The 27090-nt window shown below is 47.0% G+C and overlaps 1 protein-coding gene across 2 annotated transcripts in view; it reads left to right on the top strand.

Annotated features, from left to right (window-relative positions):
* Positions 1-25797, top strand: part of LOC142256097 (sialic acid-binding Ig-like lectin 14) — a 34414-nt gene extending 8617 nt beyond the window's left edge. The window contains exons 4-17 of one of the 2 annotated variants that reach the window (XM_075327625.1): positions 767-1066; positions 3864-3893; positions 5475-5729; positions 6156-6258; positions 6690-6717; positions 8155-8223; positions 8561-8653; positions 19110-19172; positions 23710-23772; positions 23943-24005; positions 24176-24238; positions 24409-24471; positions 25527-25589; positions 25707-25797. In XM_075327625.1, the coding sequence (XP_075183740.1) occupies positions 767-1066; positions 3864-3893; positions 5475-5729; positions 6156-6258; positions 6690-6717; positions 8155-8223; positions 8561-8653; positions 19110-19172; positions 23710-23772; positions 23943-24005; positions 24176-24238; positions 24409-24471; positions 25527-25589; positions 25707-25790 (1340 nt within the window). In that variant the 3' untranslated portion in view covers positions 25791-25797. Of the gene's footprint in view, positions 1-766; positions 1067-3863; positions 3894-5474; positions 5730-6155; positions 6259-6686; positions 6718-8154; positions 8224-8560; positions 8654-19109; positions 19173-23709; positions 23773-23942; positions 24006-24175; positions 24239-24408; positions 24472-25526; positions 25590-25706 lie in introns of both variants that reach the window. The other variant, XM_075327623.1, reaches the window with a different exon arrangement.
* The last annotated feature ends 1293 nt before the right edge of the window (positions 25798-27090 follow it).

The raw sequence follows: 27090 nt of genomic DNA, 5'->3' as shown, positions 1-27090 counted from the left end.
GTGCTTGTTTATGAGTGATGCTCATCCCTGTGCGAGCCGCGTGCAGTGTTTCATTGGCTCACATTTGTGGTTAAATCAGCGTGATCAGATGTAGTGTACTCACACAAAAACACCCCAAAATTAAAAAAAATATAAACCCCGCCTCCCTGAAGTGTTTTGCTAATGACCCACAAGCAAAACACTTTCGGGGCAGGGTGGGCGGGGTTTTTATTTATTTATTTTTTGGGAATTTTTCTTCGCATCTGATCACGCTGATTTAACCACAAATGTGAGCCGATCAAACACTGCACGCAGCTCGCACAGGGCTGAGCATCACTCACACCCAGCACAGCGATGCTCGCATGAGTGGTTCACTCGCTTTTTTTTTTTACAATGTAACAAACTGTTGATTTGGCCACCCTTGACATTTTTGCTTCATTGCTAATAGATTTCTTCTTCTTTTCAAGTTATTGATGCTCTATTTCTGATAGATACCACATTTGTTTATTATTATTATTATTATCTTTGTATGTGATTACCGCGACATTACCGATGACGTACCATTATGCCATTGGTCGTGAAAGTGTCAAACAAAATTTAAAAAATATCTTTTTCTTATATTATTCAGTTTGGAGCATGAGCCATGTACAGAAATCCTGGTACTTACAGTTGCTCTCTCTGAGGTTATTAATGATCGTCTGAGTAATTATCAAGATCCACTGCTGGCAGCTTCCATTGCAATTGTTGATCATTGAACCGGTTGTCAAATTATTTTGTATTTGTCTAGATCTCACAGATAAACCTACAATCTCCTCTACAAGGCTGGTGGATGGGGAGGAGGTGACGATGACTTGTACAAGTCCTGGCAGATGCTGGCGTATAGCACCACCAAATATTTCATGGGAAGGAGCCATGACTGGTACAAGACTGATGGACTATAATATACACTATGAAAATCTGAGCAGATCCTTTCACTCCAAGATTACATTCACTCCAAGGAAGTCACACAACAATACCCCATTATTCTGTAGAGTGACTTTCCAACAAAATGTGTCCACAATAGAGATACAAACTCTGAATGTTGAGTGTAAGTCATATTGATCACATATCATCCGTAATGTCAGGGCTGCGGGAAAAGTTGTATATTTCAAGTAACTACACCATCCACCTTTTTCTTCCAGTCCTAAAATTTTTGGCACTAAAATATTTTGAGGTCTGTCTATTGGGTAATGTGTTCAATTGAGAAAATAAGAGTTACATTTTCATAATCTCAATCTCATTTTAAGATGGAGAGATTCTGAATAATCAGAAGGAGAATGGTAAACATCAAAAAGAAAAATTAAATTTTCCCTAAAAAAATACAGAAAAATTCACAGCAACTAAGGGCAACAGTGTGCACCTGCCCCGGCCACAGGATCAAATGCATAAACAGGATGCAGGAAAAAACCCATCTTTATTAAGGGTTTCGCTGCATCTTGTTAGTGCATTTGATCCTGTGGCCGAGGCAGGTGAACACTGTTGCCCTTTGTTGCTGTGAATTTTTCAGAAGGAGAATGGTATAGAATATAGGTGATAGCCAGGAAATAGAATTGATTAAACTGAATTTATTATTGTTTTGCAGGTTGTAGACTTGTCGGAAGAGGTGGGCCTTCAGGTTCCTTTTGAAGGTTTCCACGGTAGGCGAGAGTCTGATATGTTGGGGCAGAGAGTTCCAGAGTATGGGGGAGGCATGGGATAAATCTCTATGTGATTGTAGGAAGAGGAGATGAGAGAGGAGTAGAGAAGGAGATCTTGTGAGGATCTGAGGTTGCGTGCAGATAGGTACCGGGAGACTAAGTCACAGATGTAAGGAGGAGACAGGTTGTGGGTGGCTTTGTATGTCATGGTTAAGGTTTTGACCTTTAGTCTTTGGGCAATGGGAAGCCAGTGAAGGGATTGGTAGAGAGGAGAGGTTGGGGAAAAGCGAGGGAAAAGGTGGATTAATCGGGCCGCAGAGTTTAGGGAACATTGGAGGAGTGTGAGCATGTTAGTATGGAGGCCACAGAGCAGGAGGTTGCAGTAGTTGAGGCAGGAGAATTTACCTAAAATTCTTCTATTCAGGAAAATCCAATTTTCGTCTATTTGCTTTGCTGAAAACCATCAGAACTCTAAAGGTCTGAGAAAGGGTTAAAAATTATACTCATTGTTATGGTTCGCCTCCCCGTCCACATGGCTAGGGGGCGGAGCCTTCTCCCGGGCCTCACTTCCGGAGCCTGGATGCCTTAAAAGCTAACATTTCCAGTGAACCAGCACCGGCTATAACCTTAGCGCTGCTTTGCCTGTGATTGCTGGTCCTGTGAGTGATATCCTGATCCTCCTGTGCCTGTGCCCCATGCCCATGTCTGTGTTCCGTCCCCTGGTCGTCCCTCCAGTCCTCTGTCCCTCCAGTCCTCTGTCCCCTCTCCTACCTCCCCACTCGGTATCTTCCTCTGGTACTGACCTTGGCCTGACCTTGACTCCGCTTTTGCTATTTTCTCCGGTCCTCCTTCTGCCCGTACTGTGCTTGACCCGGCTCGCCTGACTATTCCTTGCACCCCCCGCAGCTCAGCTCCCCAGCTGTGCTGTGAGGCAGTGTACGAGAACACTGTGTATTTACTTCCTGGCTCTCGTTGCTCCGTTTAGTGTCTTCTGCTGCAGAGCTCTGGCTCCCCCTGGTGGCAGCTTGACACTCACCCCATCCAGGCATGCTTACTGCCCATCCACTCCACACTTCACTACAGTTTTAATTTGTCATCTCCTTCCATGTCCCAACATCTTTGTGCTGACTACAGCAAAAAACATAATGACGTTGCTTTTATGGAAAATGTAATAACAGGTCAGGAACCCCTAGGCTGGCACTTGGGACCTCTTGGTGGTAGGTTTCATGGTAGCCACGTCCAAGCCCTGATCTTACTCCACTTCTCCCCTATCCTTGGGGCATGCTGGGAAAACCAATAACAAAACCCCACAAAATGACACGGACAAGGGAGAATGGATACTCATACACACTGCACTAAAAACACACAGGAGAGACAATAAGAGTAATGAAAAAAGGAATGAAGTAATGTACAACAGGGGAATGTTCACATCGCTCAATATCGCAACAAAGATCACCATCAAAAGGTTCACCAACAAGACCGGTATCATTGGAGCTAAAGCTGAAGCTATAATTGGTACTGTTTAGTAAGATCCAGGATCTTATATAGGAAGTAGATGACTTTGATTGGCAATTGGCAACCTGACCTCCTAGCAGAGTTCCCCAGGATTTAAATACTATATTCCCCAATGTAAAATAACTTACTATATGCTCACCTCCTGTACAGATGCTTTTCCAACGATGTTAGCACCTGGTCTCCCAAGCCTCGCATGACATTTTTGTGCAACGTGAGCCCTGCAGACAATGTGTTGCTGCTAATGGATTGCTACGCTTTTACTTCCTTTGGAAGTCCAAGGTTTGTGGCACAGCAGTGCAATAGCAGCCTATGATCGACTGTAGGGCTCAAATGGAAGGATAATGTTATGAGAGCCTTGGGAGACCCGGTGCCCACATGATGCCGGTTTATTTTTTACATTTTACATTGATGTTTTCTGAATGGAAGACTCAGTAGGCCCAGTACACATCAGATGGTTGGCCAGATGTTTCAAAATCGATGGGTTCAAATGATAAATGTATATGGGGGCCTTTAGGATTTTTCATAGGTGGGTGAAGAAATGTCTCACGGTTGAGATTAACAAAAATTCTCATGTTTAAGAGATCCCGCCCATTGACCTATATTACAGTATATGGAAAGCAGCATATTATTATAGTTACATTTTAAATAAAGTTTTCAGACTTTTTAAGACTTTCTTTGTTTATTTTTCCCTAGATTCTCCGTCTATCGAAATAACCATTGAAGGTAAATTACTGTTGTGATGTCATGTCCATGTAGTAGAGCCCCAATAAGGAAATACGGATGTTATTTGCAAATATACACTCCCAGAAGATGTGTGACTACTCCAGGAGAAACTTTAATACTGGAGATTTTGGTTGTCAGTTTACCTTAAGAAATTCAAAAAAATTTAAGGAATTCAAGAAAAAGTTCCCTTGATTTCCAAAAACCCAATGATGTAAAAGAAATGCCCTAAACAGCTGGTGTATCCGGATTCCTGCTTGAGTCTAGGATAAGGTCCCATTGGCAGTGCCAGGAATGGAAAGGTTGGCGCTCACGGCTTTGGCTTCCTCCGTTCATATATATGAGAGTTCTGACAATTGTAGACCACATCCGATAAATGTGGAATCAGACTGAGCTGTCTACAATTGTATTGAGACAGCCAAGCATGTGTGGCCATCTCTATTCCCAACAGCATGCACTGGAGTCCCATTCTTGAGATAGATGTCATCCTAGCAAACATTTATGTCAAATCGCTTGGATATGAAATACTGTAGATGTACTAGATGGGAATGTTGGGGGAGACCTCCGGGTCTTTCAGGGTCTTGGAGGAGGATTCCAGATCAGCACTGCACAGACTTATATGAATCAGAAAAATGACCCCACAGAGACATATTTGGAAGAAGCACAGTAGAGGTCTTCTGACCATTGTATTCAAAGCATAGCATTCTTATACAGTTTTCTGCATTGTCTCTTAACCAACCAATTAACTTGGGTCTAGCTCATTCTTTTATTTGGACAGTCTTTCCTGTACAGCAACATTCCTTAGTAAAGCATTCACATGTGTCTGTGCATAGACGAAAGTCTATGGATAGAACAATGTCAGTTACTTATTCATGAAACTACAGATGAGTATCTCTTCCATTCAAGAATGTCAGTTACTTATTCATGAAACTACAGACAAGTATCTGTTCTATTCAAGAATTTCAGTTACTTATTCATGAAACTACAGACAAGTATCTGTTCTATTCAAGAATGTCAGTTACTTATTCATGAAACTACAGACAAGTATCTGTTGTATTCAAGAATGTCAGTTACTTATTCATGAAACTACAGACAAGTATCTGTTCTATTCAAGAATGTTAGTTACTTATTCATGAAACTAAAAACTTATTCTACTTAGCCCTAAGCATAATTAGTTTTGGTTATTCATTCCGTTAATATTTTAATTAGCTATATGACATAAAGCATTCAAAGGACAGATCATCTTATTATATTACACTGGACAAATGATTCATAGCCTAGGCCTTCACAGGAAAAGAAGCTTAAATTATCACAGTCATTTCAACATACTTTGAATAAATCAATAGTACTAAAAATTGTAAGAAGCTTTATAATATATACTGTTAAGGAAGTCTGCTTCTTTCACCACTTATGAGCCATTTCTTCTACTTTCTTTACTTCTTTAATTCATCATTTTTACTGAATAACATCTATATTTTGTCTGAGTTAAAACAAGATGAGCTACTGCTTTTTTAAGGAATCAGATTAAAACAAGATGGAAGAAAGGAAGGACTTTATTACATTTATTTCATATCTCTCTCTTAGGGGTTGACACCAATGATCCGACCGCTGTGATTGTGGAGGACGGAGATTCTGTATCTCTGAACTGTATTGTAGACAGTAACCCAAATGCTTCCATCACTTGGTATAAGGAAGATGTGGTGGTTCACTGGAACATAAGTGACCAGATTGTCACCATTCAACTCATCAACATTACCGAAAGTGATGCCGGGAAATATCAGTGTTCTGCAATGAATGAACATGGGGTCACACACAAAAGCATTCAAATCATACATCAAAGTGAGTATAAAATATTATACTTCTATATGATCAGCCTTTAAAAGAGTCAATTTTGCATATGGAGCCTGCACATGGAAGATAGTATAAAAAGTTGATAGTGTTTCAGTATTCCTGTGTTTGAGACACATATTATAGGTTCAGTGCCTACAATGAAATGGAATTAAGCAACACAAATGTATATGAATAACATAACATAGAATAACATGGTATAACAAAGAAAAGACTTACAGACTGTTCCCTGGTAATCTCTAGCTCAAGAGTATGTTATGAAAGAAGCTTGCCTAGCGTTCTGACCGTACCCATGGCGGTACCTTATAATCCAAACTGTAAGGTTGAACCATTTATACAAAGTATATAAAAGTCCATATTTGCAGCCTCTCTTATATGATTTTGATTGCACAATTCAAATTTGATTCTGTCCTATAGGTATCTATTCACATACAGTAGGATCGAAATACATCATCCTTTTATCAACATTTGGAGTAATCTGCCTACTGTTGCTTGGATTAGTTGCATATTCTTTTTGGAGGTGATGTAAATTATTACTCAACATGTATTTAGAAGATTGAAATCCTAAGTATGACACATCGTTGTGCCCCTGTGACCTCTTTATCTCTCCATTGTCTGGTCCTTGGAACCCATTTCTAAATTCCATATTGGGACCTTGTGAGTCCGAGATTTGAGACCAGCTATAAAGAGCATCACTTGTTCTGAAGCATCCAGCATCTACAAATCTTACATAGACAACCCTAAAATTTATTGATACATAAACTGTAATGCTTTGTTTCCCCTGTGGTGGTGCTGCAGGAAAAGTGAAAACTTGTTGCCAGGATCCTCTGAAGATCAAAAGGGATTTTCGCAAGATTTAAAAAAAATGTAACAATAACTTTTGGTAAAGATTCCCTTTTTTTTCTTCAAAAAAGCTTAATAATTGTAACATATTTATTGTTTTCATAGAAGAAGACTAAAGAATTCGAGAAACAGTGAGGTAAGTGAGCAAATACGATAATGAAGACAACCCAATACAATTTGACTCGTTGTATTATATGAGTGCTAAAGAGAGGGTCTCCTTCTGCAGCAAAACGGTTGCAAGAAAGAGAAGTTCTTGCTCTTGTAGTTCTCAGCTCAACCAACTATTACATGATTGGCCATTTATTGCCACGTATCAGAAGATTATTGGGCAAAAGAAGCAAAGTAGTAAAAATGTAACATTTTGAGATGATATTTTTCAGATATAAATTTTCTACAATTGGGATGAATTCTGGTTTTTGGTGTTTTTTAAGGTTTCCCTTTATTTAATTTTCAACTTTAGACATAGGAAAGTCAATTTATATCAAGTACCTACTGTAAAGCTGTAACCACAGCTAACATGGCAATCAGCCCATTTCTGGTGCTAAACACCCTTAGTCATAACGTTATTGTGACAAATTAGCGTCAATTGCGAATATCTAGCCACTTGTGTGGGGTAAATTATTCTTAATTATACCAGTTATATTGTTTCTTTGTTTGGTGAGACAAGGGACAAAGGCCACTGTTTCATGCTGGACTGGCCGCTGACATTATTGCAATGCCTGCTGATTGCGGGTTGCATTGTTGGGGGAGACCGCTAAGGGGTCTTCAGGGTCACAGAGATGGATTCCAAATCAAATATGCGCAGATATAAATGATTCAGACAATATGACATATTCACTGTTTGATCAGAAGCTAGTTTCTGGCTTATGTATTGAAAATCATGATTACACAATACATTTGACCTTGGAGCAAGAACAAGGAGTCAACATCCCACATCCCACATCCCAGCTGGTGTGAACCAACAGATTATGAATTCTCTCAGTATGTTATGAATACTTCTTTGTTCATTGTTCATTTTGGCTCCATCATCTTTGTTAACACACTGCTGAACACACATCTTAGAATCATATTATGAAGCTTCTATGCGATTGTCATATAGATACAGAGATTATTATGCAATTATATCTACACTTTGATTATTTACACACACAGATCATCTTATTACATCTGGACAAACGGCCTATAGTCCAGGCCTACCCTCACAGCATCAGCCTCCTGCGGTGTATAGAACAATTGAACTATTGAACAATGAGAGAACAGCCATAATTATCTTCTCTCAATCCCCTGAGACACAATGCCCTGAAATGGGAGCTGAGGGATATTAAAAGGAGCCTTCTCCAATTACTAGTGTATTCTACAGGACTTCACCATATGTGCCATGGTTCCAGCTGGTAGATTATACAACTGCTCCACTGCCCACCTGCTGAGCCCAAAAATGTGGAACAACCCGGTCACTTTTCCACATACTTTGCTGGGCTCTACCAGGTTCCAAAGCTTGCTGCTTTCTCCTGTCTTTCTTAATTCTCTCAGTGTCTTTAAAATTGAATTCAATCACATCTTTTTGTTCCTGCAGGCTGAAGCCACATCTGACATCACAGATCTGAGGAGATCCGAGATTACAGAAATATATGATCAGTTAAAGGTAATTAAGATTCTGTTGTTGTAACGCTCTTGTTGACTGCCAAAAGTGGTGTGCTGCTCGGTGGAGTTGGACCTGCATGTCCTGAAGACAAGGAGGTTCTAAACTCTGGAAAGTCAGCAGAAGGGCTAGACTCTGTCACTTGCATCATCTTGTATTCTTACTGGGAATGTACGAAATGCTGCTGGTGACCCAATAAAGTCTTAACCGAGTGTGGTACCCAAATCCTGTGTTTTCTGAGTAGTGTTCTGTCCACAGGGAATAATAAAATACCCCAATAGCCTCATACTGATGAGAGTTTGTAACTCTTATTTTTCTTTTACTGAACTCCTCTGTGCAGATATGTGAAGCCCACCAGCAGCGGTCGCCCCAGGGAGATCACTCCACCTGCAGGGACGCCACAGGGTCTTCACTTGGGGATATCAGGCAACAGGTAGGTTGATTTTGTGTATTTGTCTGGGAGTCATGACGCCACTCACGGTTTGCGGTCAGGGATATGGGTGACCACACTGATGAAACGAGCGTCTGGGGCTGACGGAGTCTGCAGCCGGGTGGTATGGCCTCCCGTGAGTGAGGCTGGCCCCAGGGGCTCGGGTGTGGGGAACAACAGGTCCCAGGATATCTCAGTCTCAGTCCGGAAAGTCTTTCAACTGCTCTTTACTGACTTTTAGTTGTTTCCGTGAGATAACACGGGCGATGCTGAGATTAAACCAGGTGGAACCTTGAACTCCTTTAGGACGGTCTGAGGGTAACCATTAACTCGCCTTCCTAGCACTTCTTGTTTCTGATAACCCCTGACTTGAAGTGCAGTGGGGTTCATCCAGGGAAGTCGCTGCTGCCTTTTCTCCCCTTTTTGTCCCATTTGCCGGCAGCGTGGACCTGGTGAGATGGCTTCTGGCACTGTCTCCTTATGGGTCCCTGCGTTGCTGCTGAGGCTCGGACTCTATTTTGTTGGTGAGGTATCTCTGGTCCCCTCACCTGTTCCCCGTGCATGTCTAGTCACCAGCAGTCCCCGTACTCGACCACCTCTCTTCAGGTGTCTTTCAGACTGACTAACAGGTAACCGTTCTCCCCCGCTAACAGCTACTACTACTACACATGCAGGGTCTCACTAGTCTCCGCGCGCTTCTCTTCCCCTAGCAACTGCTGCGCTTCACTAGCAGACTGGTTCACTCCTCCTCTTTCCTGACAGCTTCTGCAACCTAGCTTCCAGCCCCTCCACTACACCTCTTGACAAGAATTGAAGGCCAGACTCCTCTAGGGACTGCCCAAGGGTCCCATCTAATGATGTTGGAGACCTGGTTGCTATGTGTCTGTGCGTACACACCTCATTCTGGCCTTTGGAATTTCCTGGAAGCACTGTCCCAGCATGGGTGCAGTACTCAGTGGTGCCTGACCAGGTCAGGGGCGCCACATTCCACCTTGGTTATCAACAGCACGTTCTCGGGCTGCAAAGACAAGAAAATTAATACAACTTTTCCCACACAGGGGAGTTATTTACATTTTAAACATACCAGGTACCATATCACCACCACCCACCACCCACAAGTCCTGGTCCCACTCAGAAACTTTCAGGAGTAAGGTCACCGGTCCCTTTGGTGACCAGGTCTGGGCCATCTGTATCCCAGACCTTTCCTCCAATCTTCCTCTCCTGAGGATGGCGGTGCAGGGTAGGCCCCATAAAGAGGTGTACCAGCTTCCTCGTGTTGGAGAGCAGGCCCCATCAACAGGCGTGCTCCCTGGTGTTGGTGGGCGGTCTGAGGGTAACCATTAACTCGCCTTCCTAGCACTTCCTGTTTCGGATAACCCCTGACTTGAAGTACCGTGGGGTTCATCCAGGGAAGTCGCTACTGCCTTTTCTCCCTTTTTTGTCCCATTTGCCAGCAGCGTGGACCTGGTGAGATGGCTTCTGGCACTGTCTCCTTATGGGTCCCTGCGTTGTTGCTGAGGCTCGGACTCTGTTTGGTTGGTGAGGTATCTCTGGTCCCCTCACCTGTTCCCCATGCGTGCCTAGTCACCAGCAGTCCCAGTACTCGACCGCCTCTCTTCAGGTGTCTTTCAGACTGACTAACAGGTAACCGTTCTCCCCCGCTAACAGATTCTACACGTGCAGGGTCTCACTAGTCTCAGAGTGAGTGCCTCTCTTCCCCTAGCAACTGCTGCGCTTCACTAGCAGACTGGTTCACTCCTCCTCTTTTCTGACAGCCTCTGCAATCCAGCTTCCAGCCCCACCACTACACCCCTTGACAAGAATTGAAGGCCAGACTCCTCTAGGGACTGCCCAAGGGTCCCATCTAATGGTGTTGGAGACCTGGTTGCTATGTGTCTGTGCGTACACACCTCATTCTGGCCTTTGGAATTTCCTGGAAGCACTGTCCAAGCATGGGTGCAGTACTCAATGGTGCCTGACCAGGTCAGGGGCGCCACATTCTGCCTTGGTTATCAACAGCAAGTCTTCGGGCTGCAAGGACAAGAAAATTAATACAACTTTTCCCACACAGGGGAGTTATTTACATTTTAAACATACCAGGTACCATATGACCACCACCCACCACCCACAAGTCCTGGTCCCACTCAGAAACTTTCAGGAGATAGGTCACCGGTCCCTTTGGTGACCAGGTCTGGGCCATCTGTATCCCAGACCTTTTCTACAATCTTCCTCTCCTGAGGATGGCGGTGTAGGGTAGGCCCCATAAACAGGTGTACCAGCTTCCTCGTGTTGGAGAGCAGGCCCCATCAACAGGCGTGCCCCCTTGTGTTGGAGGGCAGGCCCCATAAACAGGCGTGCCCCCTTGTGTTGGAGGGCAGGTCCCATAAACAGGCGTGCCACCTTGGTGGTGCAGAGCCATGCCCCTCAACAGGCAGACTCTGGGGTTGGTACCTCTGAGGAAACTTTTTACCCTGCGAGAGTTTATGGTTATAGCCAGGCACATTTTTCCTAAAACGTTACTTCAAGCTTACAACACTGTAAACTTTACTTTCTTTATTTTCATTTTATACTAAATAAAATTACATCTCCCAAGACCAGTGCTTGGCACTTCAGTGCACTGACCCTTGGAATTTGGGTTTTGGGCGTCCCCTGGTGGCGATGGCAATGGGGACCTGGTTGGAGCGGTGGGGATAGAACCTGGGCTCACCACAGTTTCCTTTGGACACTGCACCACATCCAAGACAAACCAGCCTCTTTCTCCCTTATGCCTGGTGAACTCCCACCACATCCCCCATATGCAAGCACGACCAGGGTGACCCCTTTGCAGATGTGACTGCACGTCCCACTGAGACACAAAGATGCCTTCTTTAACCCCTGCCTCCACAATAAACCCATACCCCGTTTGGCAGTTAAATTTTTCCACTAACCCACGGTGGAGGGGACCTCTGGCCTGGTGCCTGGCCCGCCGCAGGGACGGCTTTTCCTGCAGGTCCCTGGCCTCCACTTGCTCTCTCTCTGGGGTGGACTTCTCAAGGGGGTGTCTTGCTCTCACACGACGCTGCTCTCTGTGGGCTGGTCTTCGCGTTAACATCACCTGGTCATCAGCAGGCAACCAAGTGACAGACATGCTGGGACTCTAGGCAAACAGCTCCTCCTGCCAGGGGGGGGGAGACAGCAGTGCGGCCTCCTGGCCTCCCTCTCTTGCAGAGGGTGCTGTGGCCTCCTCCGGTGGGCCAGAGAACAGCAGTGATGGTGGCTGGCCCTCTTTTCCCTCCCTGGCGGAGGTTGCTGTGACCTCTTCCGGTCCTTGGAGGGACAGCAGCGCGACCTCATGGCCTCCCTCTCTCGCAGAGTGTGCTACGACCTCCTCCGGTTGGTTGAATGGCAGCTTTTTGATTAGGTACCTCTCCACCAGGTGTGCTGGGAACCGAGCATCCAGTACCTTCTTTAATGGAGCCAGTTCCTTGTCCGTTTCTGGACAGAGCGCAGGTGTTGGTTCCTCAGTCAGCGACTGGGGCGTTGTAACCGCTTCTGGTCCGGGGGCAGGAGGTGGTTCCCCAATCCCCAGTCAGTGACTGGGGCACTGTGACTGCTCATGGTCGGGCAACTGGGACACCGGGCTTTGCGGCCTGGTCTGGTCTGGCCTCAGGCGTCGCATCGGGCATTGCACCGGACATCGCACCGGCTTCTGATAACAATGCCGGTGGGGTTGGCATACCAGGTGGAACAGGGGCAACTTCAGACTCACCCGGCGTTGGGCCGGAGACATCCTATGGTGGGGCATTGGTCACTGACGGTGGTTTTGGCTCATCATGGGCGGCGCCTCCAGGCGGGCCTTGCTGCATGGACAACCGCAGGTATCTAATCGCCCCCAGCATTCTGGTTCTCCAGGCGGCCACCTCTCTTCTCCACTGCTCCTCCATACAGTCAGCGATTCTGTTGATTTCTGCCTCCAGCTCCTCCGCTGTCATGGGACTGGTCCAACCCTGTTCTCCCTTGTCCCCTTCCGCTGACGCCATCTTATCTCTGTGGTTGCCCATCAGGTTCTGGTCAAGCTGTAGGCTTAGGGGCACTTTGCACACTACGATATCGCACTTGCGATGTCTATGGGGTCAAATCGAAAGTAACGCACATCCGGCGTCGCAGGCGATATCGTAGTGTGTAAATCCTTTTTGATACGATTAACGAGCGCAAAAGCGTCGTAATCGTATCATCGGTGTAGCGTCGGTCATTTCTATAATTTGAAATGACCGATGTTACGATGTTGTTTCTCGTTCCTGCGGCAGCGCACATCGCTGTGTGTGAAGCCGTAGGAGCGAGGAACATCTCCTACCTGCATCCCAGCCGCCAATGCGGAAGGAAGGATGTGGGTGGGATGTTTACGTCCCGCTCATCTCCGCCCCTCCGCTCCTATTGGCCGCCTGCTGTGTGACGTCGCTATGACGCCGCACGACCCGCCCCCTTAATAAGGAGGCGGGTCGCCGGCCAGAACGACGTCGCAGGACAGGTGAGTGCATGTGAAGCTGCCGTAGCGATAATGTTTGCTATGGCAGCTATCACTATATATCGCACCTGCGACGGGGGCGGGGACTATCGCTGCAGTGTTGGTAACATATTGTTACCGATGTCGCAGTGTGCAAAGTGCCCCTTAGTTTCATTTCTGGTTGTTCTCCTCCCACTGGACTGGGACGTCCCCGCAGTCCGGGGACAGATCCACCCCCAACTTCTCCTTCCACAGTGTCAGAACGCTCCAGTGATCCTGGGATGGACAAACCCCTTCGTGGGCGGATAATTTTCTTCTGCGTGGGCTGTAGCTTTTGAAATCGCGCGCTTTCCACGGTGACAAAATGGCGGTGGTTCAAATTTTTCGATCGGACCGCTAAGGCGCACTGTAACCTGTCTAAACAGGTCTAGTCCTTGATCCTGTTCGTGAAGCCCACCAGCAGCGGTCACCCCAGGGACATCACTCCACCTGCAGGGACGCCACAGGGTCTACACTTGGGGATATCAGGCAACAGGTAGGTTGATTTTGTGTATTTTTCTAGGAGTCGTGACGCCACTCACGGTTTGCGGTCAGGGATAAGGGTGACCGCCACTGCATGGGTGCAGTACTCAGTGGTGCATGACCAGGTCAGGGGCGCCACATTCCACCTTGGTTATCAACAGCACGTTTTCGGGCTGCAAAGACAAGAAAATTAATACAACTTTTCCCACACAGGGGAGTTATTTACATTTTAAACATACCAGGTACCATATCACCACCACCCACCACCCACAAGTCCTGGTCCCACTCAGAAACTTTCAGGAGGGAGGTCACCGGTCCCTTTGGTGACCAGTTCTGTGCCATCTGTATCCCAGACCTTTCCTCCAATCTTTCTCTCCTGAGTATGGCGGTGTAGGGTAGGCCCCATAAACAGGTGTACCAGCTTCCTCGTGTTGGAGAGCAGGCCCCATCAACAGGCGTGCTCCCTGGTGTTGGTGGGCGGTCTGAGGGTAACCATTAACTCACCTTCCTAGCACTTCCTGTTTCGGATAACCCCTGACTTGAAGTACCGTGGGTTTCATCCAGGGAAGTTGCTACTGCCTTTTCTCCCCTTTTTGTCCCATTTGCCGGCAGCGTGGACCTGGTGAGATGGCTTCTGGCACTGTCTCCTTATGGGTCCCTGCGTTGTTGCTGAGGCTCGGACTCTGTTTGGTTGGTTGAGGTATCTCTGGTCCCCTCACCTGTTCCCCATGCGTGCCTAGTCACCAGCAGTCCCAGTACTCGACCGCCTCTCTTCAGGTGTCTTTCAGACTGACTAACAGGTAACCGTTCTCCCCCGCTAACAGCTTCTACACGTGCAGGGTCTCACTAGTCTCAGAGTGCCTCTCTTCCCCTAGCAACTGCTGCGCTTCACTAGCAGACTGGTTCACTCCTCCTCTTTTCTGACAGCCTCTGCAACCTAGCTTCCAGCCCCTCCACTACACCCCTTGACAAGAATTGAAGGCCAGACTCCTCTAGGGACTGCCCAAGGGTCCCATCTAATGGTGTTGGAGACCTGGTTGCTATGTGTCTGTGCGTACACACCTCATTCTGGCCTTTGGAATTTCCTGGAAGCACTGTCCCAGCATGGGTGCAGTACTCAGTGGTGCCTGACCAGGTCAGGGGCGCCACATTCCGCCTTGGTTATCAACAGCACGTCTTCAGGCTGCAAAGACAAGAAAAGTAATACAACTTTTCCCACACAGGGGAGTTATTTACATTTTAAACATACCAGGTACCATATGACCACCACCCACCACCCACAAGTCCTGGTCCCACTCAGAAACTTTCAGGAGATAGGTCACCGGTCCCTTTGGTGACCAGGTCTGGGCCATCTGTATCCCAGACCTTTTCTACAATCTTCCTCTCCTGAGGATGGCAGTGTAGGGTAGGCCCCATAAACAGGTGTACCAGCTTCCTCGTGTTGGAGAGCAGGCCCCATCAACAGGCGTGCCCCCTTGTGTTGGAGGGCAGGCCCCATAAACAGGCGTGCCCCCTTGTGTTGGAGGTCAGATCCCATAAACAGGCGTCCCCCTTGGTGGTGCAGAGCCATGCCCCTCAACAGGCAGACTCTGGGGTTGGTACCTCTGAGGTAACTTTTTACACTGCGAGAGTTTGTGGTTATAGTCAGGCACATTTTTCCTTAAACGTTACTTCAACCTTAAAACACTGTAAACTTTACTTTCTTTATTTTCATTTTATACTAAATAAAATTACATCTCCCAAGACCAGTGCTTGGCACTTCAGTGCACTGACCCTTGGAATTTGGGTTTTGGGCGTCCCCTGGTGGCGATGGCAATGGGGACCTGGTTGGAGCGGTGGGGATAGAACCTGGGCTCACCACAGTTTCCTTTGGACACTGCACCACATCCAAGGCAAACCAGCCTCTTTCTCCCTTATGCCTGGTGAACTCCCACCACATCCCCCATATGCAAGCACGACCAGGGTGACCCCTTTGCAGATGTGACTGCACGTCCCACCGAGACACAAAGATGCCTTCTTTAACCCTGCCTCCACAATAAACCCATACCCCGTTTGGCAGTTAAATTTTTCCACTAACCCACGGTGGAGGGGACCTCTGGCCTTGTGCCTGGCCCGCCGCAGGGACGGCTTTTCCTGCAGGTCCCTGGCCTCCACTTGCTCTCTCTCTGGGGTGGACTTCTCAAGGGGGTGTCTTGCTCTCACACGACGCTGCTCTCTGTGGGCTGGTCTTCGCGTTATCATCACCTGGTCATCAGCAGGCAACCAAGTGACAGACATGCTGGGACTCTAGGCAAACAGCTCCACCTGCCAGGGGGGGGGAGACAGCAGTGCGGCCTCCTGGCCTCCCTCTCTTGCAGAGGGTGCTGTGGCCTCCTCCGGTGGGCCAGAGAACAGCAGTGATGGTGGCTGGCCCTCTTCTACCTCCCTGGCGGAGGTTGCTGTGACCTCTTCCGGTCCTTGGAGGGACAGCAGCGCGACCTCATGGCCTCCCTCTCTCGCAGAGTGTGCTACGACCTACTCCGGTTGGTTGAATGGCAGCTTTTTGATTAGGTACCTCTCCACCAGGTGTGCTGGGAACCGAGCATCCAGTACCTTCTTTAATGGAGCCAGTTCCTTGTCCGTTTCAGGACAGAGCGCAGGTGTTGGTTCCTCAGTCAGCGACTGGGGCGTTGTAACCGCTTCTGGTCCGGGGGCAGGAGGTGGTTCCCCAGTCAGTGACTGGGGCACTGTGACTGCTCATGGTCGGGCAACTGGGACACCGGGCTTTGCGGCCTGATCTGGTCTGGCCTCGGGCGTCGCATCGGGCATTGCACCGGACATCGCACCGGACATCGCACCGGCTTCTGCTAACAATGCCGGTGGGGTTGGCATACCAGGTGGAACAGGGGCAACTTCAGACTCACCCGGCGTTGGGCCGGAGACATCCTATGGTCGGGCATTGGTCACTGACGGTGGTTTTGGCTCATCATGGGCGGCGCCTCCAGGCGGGCCTTGCTGCACGGACAACCGCAGGCATCTAATCGCCCCCAGCATTCTGGTTCTCCAGGCGGCCACCTCTCTTCTCCACTGCTCCTCCATACAGTCAGCGATTCTGTTGATTTCTGCCTCCAGCTCCTCCGCTGTCATGGGACTGGTCCAACCCTGTTCTCCCTTGTCCCCATCCGCTGACGCCATCTTATCTCTGTGGTTGCCCATCAGGTTCTGGTCAAGCTGTAGGCTTAGGGGCACTTTGCACACTACGATATCGCACTTGCGATGTCGATGGGGTCAAATCGAAAGTGACGCACATCCGGCGTCGCAGTTGATATCGTAGTGTGTAAATCCTTTTTGATACGATTAACGAGCGCAAAAGCGTCGTAATCGTATCATCGGTGTAGCGTCGGTCATTTCCATAATTTGGAAATGACCGATGTTACGATGTTGTTTCTCGTTCCTGCGGCAGCGCACATCGCTGTGTGTGAAGCCGTAGGAGCGAGGAACATCTCCTACCTGCGTCCCAGCCGCCAATGAGGAAGGAAGGATGTGGGTGGGATGTTTACGTCCCGCTCATCTCCGCCCCTCCGCTCCTCTTGGCCGCCTGCTGTGTGACATCGCTGTGACGCCGCACAACCCGCCCCCTTAATAAGGAGGCGGGTCGCCGGCCAGAACGACGTCGCAGGGCAAGTGAGTGCATGTGTAGCTGCCGTAGCGATAATGTTCGCTATGGCAGCTATCACTATATATCGCACCTGCGACGGGGGCGGGGACTGTCGCTGCAGTGTCGGTAACATATTGTTACCGATGTCGCAGTGTGCAAAGTGCCCCTTAGTTTCGTTTCTGGTTGTTCTCCTCCCACTGGACTGGGACGTCCCCGCAGTCCGGGGACAGATCCACCCCCAACTTCTCCTTCCACAGTGTCAGAACGCTCCGGTGATCCTGGGATCGACAAACCCCTTCGTGGGCGGTTAATTTTCTTCTGCGTGGGCTGTAGCTTTTGAAATCGCGCGCTTTCCACGGTGACAAAATGGCGGTTGTTCAAATTTTTCGATCGGACCGCTAAGGCGCACTGTAACCTGTCTAAACAGGTCTAGTCCTTGATCCTGTTTGTGAAGCCCACCCGCAGCGGTCACCCCAGGGACATCACTCCACCTGCAGGGACGCCACAGGGTCTACACTTGGGGATATCAGGCAACAGGTAGGTTGATTTTGTGTATTTGTCTAGGAGTCATGAAGCCACTCACGGTTTGCGGTCAGGGATATGAGTGACCGCCACTGCAGATTTAACGAGCGTCTGGGGCTGATGGAGTCTGCAGCTGGGTGGTATGGCCTCCCGTGAGTGAGGCTGGCCCCAGGGGCTCGGGTGTGTGGAACAACAGGTCCCAGAATAACTCAGTCTTAGTCCAGAAAGTCTTTCAACTGCTCTTTACTGACTTTTAGTTGTTTCCGTGAAATAACCCGGGTGATGCTGAGATTAAACCAGGTGGAACCAGGAACTCCTTTAGGCTGATCTGAGGGTAACCATTAACTTGCCTTCCTAGCGCTTCTTGTTTTGGATAACCCCTGACTTGAAGTACCGTGGGGTTCATCCAGGGAAGTCGCTACTGCCTTTTTTCCCCTTTTTGTCCCATTTGCCGGCAGCGTGGACCTGGTGAGATGGCTTCTGGCACTGTCTCCTTATGGGTCCCTGCGTTGCTGCTGAGGCTCGGACTCTGTTTGGTTGGTGAGGTATCTCTGATCCCCTCACCGGCAGGTTTTAGCAGCTAGTTAAAATTGAGGCTACTCTAGGGACCTGTTCCCCGTGTGTGCCTAGTCACCAGCAGTCCCCATACTCGACCACCTCTCTTCAGGTGTCTTTCAGACTGACTAACAGGTAACCATTCTCCCCCGCTAACAGCTACTACACGTGCAGGGTCTCACTAGTCTCCGCGCGCCTCTCTTCCCCTAGCAACTGCTGCGCTTCACTAGCAGACTGGCTCACTCCTCCTCTTTTCTGACAGCCTCTGCAACCTAGCTTCCAGCCTCTCCACTAAACCCCTTGACAAGAATTGAAGGCCAGACTCCTCTAGGACTGCCCAAGGGTCCCATCTAATGGTATTGGAGACCTGGTTGCTTTGTGTCTGTGCGTACACACCTCATTCTGGCCTTTGGAATTTCCTGGAAGCACTGTCCCAGCATGGGTGCAGTACCCAGTGGTGCCTGACCACGTCAGGGGCGCCACAGATACATCACCCCATACTGCATCAAAGTTGGGCTAAGCTTGGATGTGGTCTTTAACTAGCCGCAAGGAGCAAAACAAAGAATGATCCAAGAGCTACAAACTCCCTATCATAACAAGCTCACTAATGGGTTCTTGAAACTCATCCAACTGTTTTTCGCTTAAAATACAAGCATTTAAGTAAAATATGTTATTGAAATGTTTTTCTTTTTTTTAATATCTTTAAAATTTAATTCAATCACAACTTATTGTTTCTGCAGATGGAACCCACATATACAGATCTGAGGAGATCCGAGATTACAGAAGTATATGATCAGTTGAAGGTAATTATAATTCTATTGTTGTATCTCTACACTGTGTGCGGAATTATTAGGCAAATGAGTATATTGATCACATGATTTTTTTTATTCATGTTGTCCTACTCCAAGCTGTAAAAGCTTGAGTGCCAACTACCAATTAAGTAAATCAGGTGATGTGCATCTCTGTAATGAGGAGGGGTGCGGTGTAATGACATCAACACCCTATATAAGGTGTGCTTAATTATTAGGGAATTTCCTTTCCTTTGGCAAAATGGGTCAGAAGAGAGATTTGACAGGCTCTGCAAAGTCCAAAATTGTGAGATGTCTTGCAGAGGGACGCAGCAGTCTTGAAATTGCCAAACTGATCACCGAACAATCAAGCGTTTCATGCAAATAGCCAACAGGGTCGCAAGAAGCGTGTTGGGCAAAAAAGGCGCAAAATAACTGCCCATGAATTGAGGAAAATCAAGTGTGAAGCTGCCAAGATGCCATTTGCCACCAGTTTGGCCATATTTCAGAGCTGCAACGTTACTGGAGTATCAAAAAGCACAAGGTGTGCCATACTCAGGGACATGGCCAAGGTAAGGAAGGCTGAAAAACCACCACCTCTGAACAAGAAACATGAGATAAATCCTCAAGACTGGGCCAAGACATATCTAAAGACTGATTTTTCAAAGGTTTTATGGACTGATGAAGTGAGAGTAACTCTTTATAGGCCAGATGGAAGGGCCAGAGGCTGGATCAGTAAAGGGCAGAGAGCTCCACTCCGACTCAGATGCCAGCAAGGTGGAGGTGGGTACTGGTATGGGCTGGTATCATCAAAGATGAACTTGTGGGACCTTTTCGGGTTGAGGATGGAGTGAAGCTCAACTCCCAGACCTACTGCCAGTTTCTGGAAGACAACTTCTTCAAGCAGTGGTAGAGGAAGAAGTCGGTATCATTCAAGAAAAACATGATTTTCATGCAGGACAAAGCTGCATCACATGCATCCAACTACTCCGCAGCATGGCTGGCAAGTAAAGGTCTAAAAGATGAAAAAATAATGACATGGCCCCCTTGTTCACCTGATCTGAACCCCATAGAGAACCTGTGGTCCCTCATAAAATGTGAGATCTACAGGGAGGGAAAACAGTGCACGTCTGGGAACAGTGTCTGGAGGCTGTGGTGGCTGCTGCACGCAATGTGGATGGTAAATAGATCAAACAACTGACCGAATCTATGGATGGTCGGCTGCTGGGTGTAATCATAAAGGAAGGGGGCTATATTGGTCACTAATTTTTTTGGGTTTTGTTTTTGCATGTCAGAAATGTTTATTTCTAAATTTTGTGCAGTTATATTGGTTTACCTGGTGAAAATAAACAAGTGAGATGGGAATAGATTTGGTTTTTATTAAGTTGCCTAATAATTCTGCACAGTAATAGTTACCTGCACAAACAGATCCTCCTAAGATAGCCAAATCTAAAAAAAAAAAAACACACCAACTTCCAAAAATATTAAGCTTTGATATTTATGAGTCTTTTGGGTTGATTGAGAACATAGTTGTTGATCAATAATAAAAAAAATCCTCTAAAATACAACTTGTCTAATAATTCTGCACATGGTGTATTGTTTACTGGTGTTTACGTTTCTGTTATTTTACCTCTTTATGTTTGTTTTGAATATTTATATGAATAATCTCGAAAGTTGTTTCTTTTTTTTCTCTCTGTTACTTTAAAATTGCATTCAATCACAACTTATTGTTCAGACATCGAGAATCTCAATTGAAGTATTTGAAGTATCGGTCCCTAGGCTAGACTTAACAACGTGGAGGAAGTACCGTATTTTTCGTTTTATAAGACGCACTGGATTATAAGACGCACCTCAAAGTTGGAGAAAAAAAAAGGTGAAAAAAAAAAAAAAATGGGATCCGTTTTATAATCTGGTGATGTCTTACCAGGGAGAGAGGGTAGAAGCAGAGCAGGAGTCACAGAAGGCAGAGGTGGTACTGGAGTAAGTTGATGCTGGCAATGGTACAGAGGGAGGCCCAGATACTCACTGCGGTCTCTGCTCTGTGCGGGGCTGGTGATGCGCTCTGCTCTGTGCGGGGCCCGGTGACGCTGCTCTGTGCGGGGCTGGTGATGCCGCTCTGCTCTGTGCGGGGGCGGTGAGTCACCGGCCATTCTGAAGATGTCGGCGGTCAACGGTGAGGGCTTCAAATAACGGCGGTTGGAGTCGGCAAGAGGTTGAGCTGAGAGCTCCATCTGCGCAGGCGCTGACTCTAGACACCATTATTTGAATCCCTGACCGCCGACCTCTGAAATCTTCAGAATAACCTCCGTCCGCACAGAACAGCCGCGCGCCGAGCAGAACAGAGCAGCCGCGCGCCGAGCAGAACAGAGCAGCCGTGCACCGAGCAGAACAGAGCAGACCCTCGCCAAGCAGAACAGAGAAGTCGCACGCTGAGCAGAACAGAGCAGCCATGGGCCGAGCAGAACAGAGCAGCCGCATGCTGAGCAGAACAGAGCAGCCATGGGCCGAGCAGAACAGAGCAGAGAAGAGCAGAGTGGCGCCGCCTGGTGCACACAACTGCGCCGTACTGACCAGCGCCGGCAGCACCCGGTAAGCTACATTTGGATTTTAAGACGCACCCCTCAATTTCCTACAACATTTTTGGGAGGAAAAGTGCGTCTTATAATCCAAAAAATACAGTATAATACTGTATAAACAGTTTTAATAATATTTCATGTAATAACAGCTTATTACCTTTCCAAACAATTAGTCATAAATTTAATTTCCCTTTAAACGAACTGGCAAATTGGACACTCCTTAACCAGTACTTAATTAAAAACAAAAAGTTAACTTTTTCACTACCAGTAGATTTGTTGGATATTTTATTCAACCCACAAAATAAATTACAGTATTTTTCGAGTTATAAGACGCACTTTTCCTCCCAAAATTTTAGGAGGAAAATGAGGGGTGCGTCTTAAAATCCGAATATAGCTTTACCTGGGGGTCCTGTCTGTGCGTCAATCGAATGGCTGGGTGCCTGTGGCTGCGTGCGAGCGGCAGTCAGGGGCCTGTGCAAGTTTCAGTCGGGTGCTCGTGTCTGCGTGCGGGTGGCAGCTGGGTGCCTGTGTGCGGGCGACAGCCGGGTGCCTTTTGGTGCCGGCTGCCTCTCTGTGCGGGTGGGCGGGCGGCTGTGCAGCAGGTTTCCCAGTGTGTCCGCGGTCTGTTTCAAATGGTGGCGCCGGGAGCGTGAGTGTGCGCAGATGGAGCCCTTGGATGAGAGGTCCATCTGCGCATGCGCCGCTCCAGGTGCCATGATTTGAACCGGGACCGCGGACACTGGGACATTCACCGCAGCAGCCTGCTGCACTACTCACCCGTCCGCCACCACCACGGACCCCGCCGCGCCAGCCACCACGGACACCGCTGCGCCTGCCACCATGGACCCCGCCGCACATGCCACCACGGACCCTGCCGCACCTGCTACCACGGACCCCGCCGCGCCTACCACCACGGACGCCGCTGCCACTGACCCGCCGCGCCTGCAAGCACAACCTCTGACTCCTGTGACCCCGCTTCAGCACCACTGCTGCCCCTCTCCGGTAAAACAACACCGGAGTATAAGACGGACCCCATTTTTATTTTTTTACCTTTTTTTATGTCTAAATTTGGGGTGCGTCTTATAATCCGGTGCGTCTTAGAAAGCAAAAAATACGGTATATTGGAAAACTAGCAACATTTATGCTATTATTAATGAAGACCTCCAATTTGATAAAGATCAAATATTCTGAACTGGGAGAAAGATCTTGGTCAGACTTTTCAATTGGAACAGCGGCAAAAATCATTGAATCTTCCTGCGCCACGTTGGAAGAAACTTGTTTTAAAGTGCTTTCATGCTGCTATTTAACGCCTCAAAAGCTACACAAAATTTCCGTATCTAACTCTCCTTCGTGCTGGAGAGAGTGTGGAGAAAATGGGTCTATTTTGCATATTTTTTGGAGTTGTCCAGCTTTAAAAAAGATGTGGAAAGATGTGCGTGATCTCGTAATAATAAAAGTTCCATCACAGAGTTTCATTCTTTCCCCCCAAGAGTTTAAAGACCCATGCGGACACATAATTTTCCATATTCTACTCATGTTAAAACATCTTATTGCTTTAAAATGGAAACCAGTAGAGGCACCTTCCATAATAAAAATTATTGAACGGATATCATCACATATTTCGTATGAGTATAGTTTTGCATTGAAAGAAACAAACGTTTTGAGATGGTCTTTATGGACGGAAACATTTATGCCTAGTCTGCATATAACTTACCCTCCTGACATGTAATGATTATTATTTCTCATGTATATTATTTTTTTCATTGTTCCAAGTCCGTTGGTGACAAAACGATTGATGTTAATACTTTTGAAGCATTGGCCATAAAGGCGACACTTAACTGTTGGTTTTTCCTTTTTCCTTTATCTCTATTCCTGTTCCCCCTTTCCCTAATTCCTCCCTTATTCCTTGTATTTCTTGTATTAAAATTTGTAAAATATTAATAAAAAGATGCAAATGCAACTTATTGTTCCTGCAGATGGAACCCACATATACAGATCTGAGGAAATCCGAGATTACAGAAGTATATGATCAGTTGAAGGTAATGGTTCTTCTCCTGTTGTAACTCTATTGTTTACTTATGTTTACGTTTCTGTTATTTTACCTCTTTAGGTTTCTTTTGCATATTTATATGAATAATCTCGAAAGTTGTTTCTTTTTTCTGTCTGTGACTTTAAAATTGCATTCAATCACAACTTATTGTTCCTACAGATGGAACCCACATATACAGATCTGAGGAAATCCGAGATTACAGAAGTATATGATCAGTTGAAGGTAATGGTTCTTCTCCTGTTGTAACTCTATTGTTTACTTATGTTTACGTTTCTGTTATTTTACCTCTTTAGGTTTCTTTTGCATATTTATATGAATAATCTCGAAAGTTGTTTCTTTTTTCTTTCTGTGACTTTAAAATTGCATTCAATCACAACTTATTGTTCCTACAGATGGAACCCACATATACAGATCTGAGGAAATCCGAGATTACAGAAGTATATGATCAGTTGAAGGTAATGGTTCTTCTGCTGATGTAACTCTATTGTTTACTTATGTTTACATTTCTGTTATTTTACCTCTTTAGGTTTCTTTTGCATATTTATATGAATAATCTCGAAAGTTGTTTCTTTTTTCTTTCTGTGACTTTAAAATTGCATTCAATCACAATTTATTGGTCCTACAGATGGAACCCACATATACAGATCTGAGGAGATCCGAGATTACAGAAGAATATGATCAGTTGAAGGTAATGTTTCTTCTGCTGTTGTAACTCTATTGTTTACTTATTTTTATGTGTCGCCCAGGGATAGGGGTTACTCAGATCCGGGCCAAGGGGTCATTTCTGTGAGTATCACGGTGGTGTGACCCGGTCTGTGATCCCAGGCTCCACAGCAAAAAGGGGATTAGGTAAAGGAGATTGTCCGTGACACCACCTGTGGGTTGCGGTGATGAAATGGTGGCACCGCCGCTGCCTCTGGGGACCATACCCGGGACTGATGGTGTGGGGCAGCAAGGTGAAATCCCCTCCACGGGTAGGGGAGGTGTAGTCCCGGGGCCCAGTTGGGAGTTGTGGTGGTGGCAGGGATTGCAGGGAGTAGTACACTCACAGTTCGGTTATCATGGTGCTGGATGAAGCTGGATTGATGTGGAGGGTCAGGAACACAGATGGAAGAAATACTCTAGTATATATATAAATAGTCTTTTGTAAACCAAATTGCTGGTAACTGGTGCCCACAGATGCTGTGAGGATGGGTCCCACACCCGTGTGTGTAATTCAGGTGTTGTTCTCCTGCCTGATGTTTGTGTCTGCTCCGTGCACAGGTCCGGATAGGGCCCCAACAGCTGGCACCGGCGGGCCACTACCCTGCCCTGATCCACTTTGGTTCCCCACAAGCGGCTGGCCTATTCCAGAGGCCCTTACTGTCACTTTTCCTAGCTCCCCACTGGAGCTCCTTCCGGACTTCTCTCCTCCTGCAGACTACCTAAAGCTCAAACTCTGCTCTGCTCTTTCTAAGCTCCTTTCACCCCCCCCATTTTCCTGGGGAGGGAGTGAGTAGGGCCTGATTGGCTGGTGTGTTTCTGTGTGGGAAACTTCCCAAGGGAGAGTGAGATCTGCACCAAAAAGATGGATGCAGACCTCTGTGACACCCTGGTTTTGCCAGGGCGGCACATTTACGTTTACGTTATTTTAACTCTTTATGTTTGTTTTGCATATTTATTTGAATAATCTCGAAAGTTGTTTCTTTTTTTTCTCTCTGTGACTTTAAAATTGCATTCAATCACAACTTCTTGTTCCTGCAGGCTGAAGCCACATATACAGATCTGAGGAGATCCGAGATTACAGAAATATATGAACAGTTGGAGGTAATTATAATTCTATTGTTGTATCTCTATTGTTTACTGATGTTTACGTTTCTGTTATTTTCATTCTATATGGGTTTTTTTGAACATTTCTATGAATTTCTATGTTTTATTTTACAGCCTGTGGCCCATTCAGACACCGATGTTGTGAGTGTGTGTGCAGCTCATGGATATGAGAATGTCGAGAAACAACATAAATTATAATAAACCTTCTGATGGAAACATGGGCTTCATTTCATTGTGTTATTTTTCTAAGAGAAAATTTGTATTTGCATTGATTATTGGCATACTGGACTAATCTCTGTTAAATGTCTCATTGCCCTATGGGCTGTTCTAAAGTGTAAATTGTGTTGAAAAGTGAAGTCTAAAGGTGGCTTTAGACGCTACGATATCATTAATGTTTTGTCGTCGGGGTCACGTTGTTAGTGACGCACATCTGGCGTCATTAACGATATCGCAGCGTGTTACAGTGACCTTAAGCGACCTCAAAAATGGTGAAAATCGTTCACCATGGAAAGGTCGTCCCAAACTCAAAAATCGGTAAGGGTTGCTTATCCAGGTGGTTCATCGCTCATGCGGCAGCACACATCGCTATGTGTGACACCGCAGGAGCGAGGAACGTCTCCTTACCTGCCGTCTGCCACAATGCGGAAGGAAGGAGGTGGGCGGGATGTTACGTCCTGCTCATCTCCGCCCCTCCGCTTTGATTGACCGGCCGCTTAGTGACGTTGCGGTGACGTCGCTGTGATGCCGTACGTCCCTCCACCTTGAAGGAGGGATTGTTCGGCAGTCACAGCGACGCCGCCGACCAGGTAAGTATGTGTGATGCTGCCGTAGCGATAATGTTCGCTACGGCAGCGATCACAAACAATCGCATGCACAACGGGGGCGGGTACTTACACGCTCGTTATCGCTACAAATTGCTAGCGATATCGCTACCGTGTAAAGCCCCCTTTATAGAAGATTGGACATTCCCTAATGCACAAGAGCCCCTCTGAGCCAGGAGAGTAAAGGCCTCTTTACACACTGAGACTTTCTAGCGATCCCACCAGCGATCCCAACCTGGCCAGGATTGCTGGAAAGTCTCTAACAGTCTCTGGTGAGCTGTCAAACAGGCAGATCTGGCCAACGACGCAGCAGCGATCCGGACCTGCAGAACGACCTCGCTGGTCATTGGAGACGTGTCACACAGCAACTATTTGATGACTCACACCTATGTTAGGGGCGTGGTGTTTGGCGCTGAAGCCACCTAGGTGTCCTTTTTACACGCCCCCCCCTGAGCTCCAATTGGTGATCGCTAGTGCATTCTTATTGGCGACCCCAAGCTTGGAAAGATTGGCAAAAGTGGCGCTTGTATATCCTTTGTTCCTGAAGTTGCTTAGCGGATCTTTGTAGAGTTCTCTGTGCAGCGACTCCAAACTGGTATATCGATACAGCATCAATAGAGCGTCAATCCAATGATGCTTACCGTATAGGCTTTATAGTATTGCAGACTGGAGAACTC

This window comes from Anomaloglossus baeobatrachus, chromosome 11 (genome assembly GCF_048569485.1).
Source record: "Anomaloglossus baeobatrachus isolate aAnoBae1 chromosome 11, aAnoBae1.hap1, whole genome shotgun sequence".
In the NCBI taxonomy this organism is placed as follows: domain Eukaryota; kingdom Metazoa; phylum Chordata; class Amphibia; order Anura; family Aromobatidae; genus Anomaloglossus; species Anomaloglossus baeobatrachus.
Note: the sequence above shows the minus strand (reverse complement) of the source record. Positions and strands in the feature narration are given on the sequence as shown.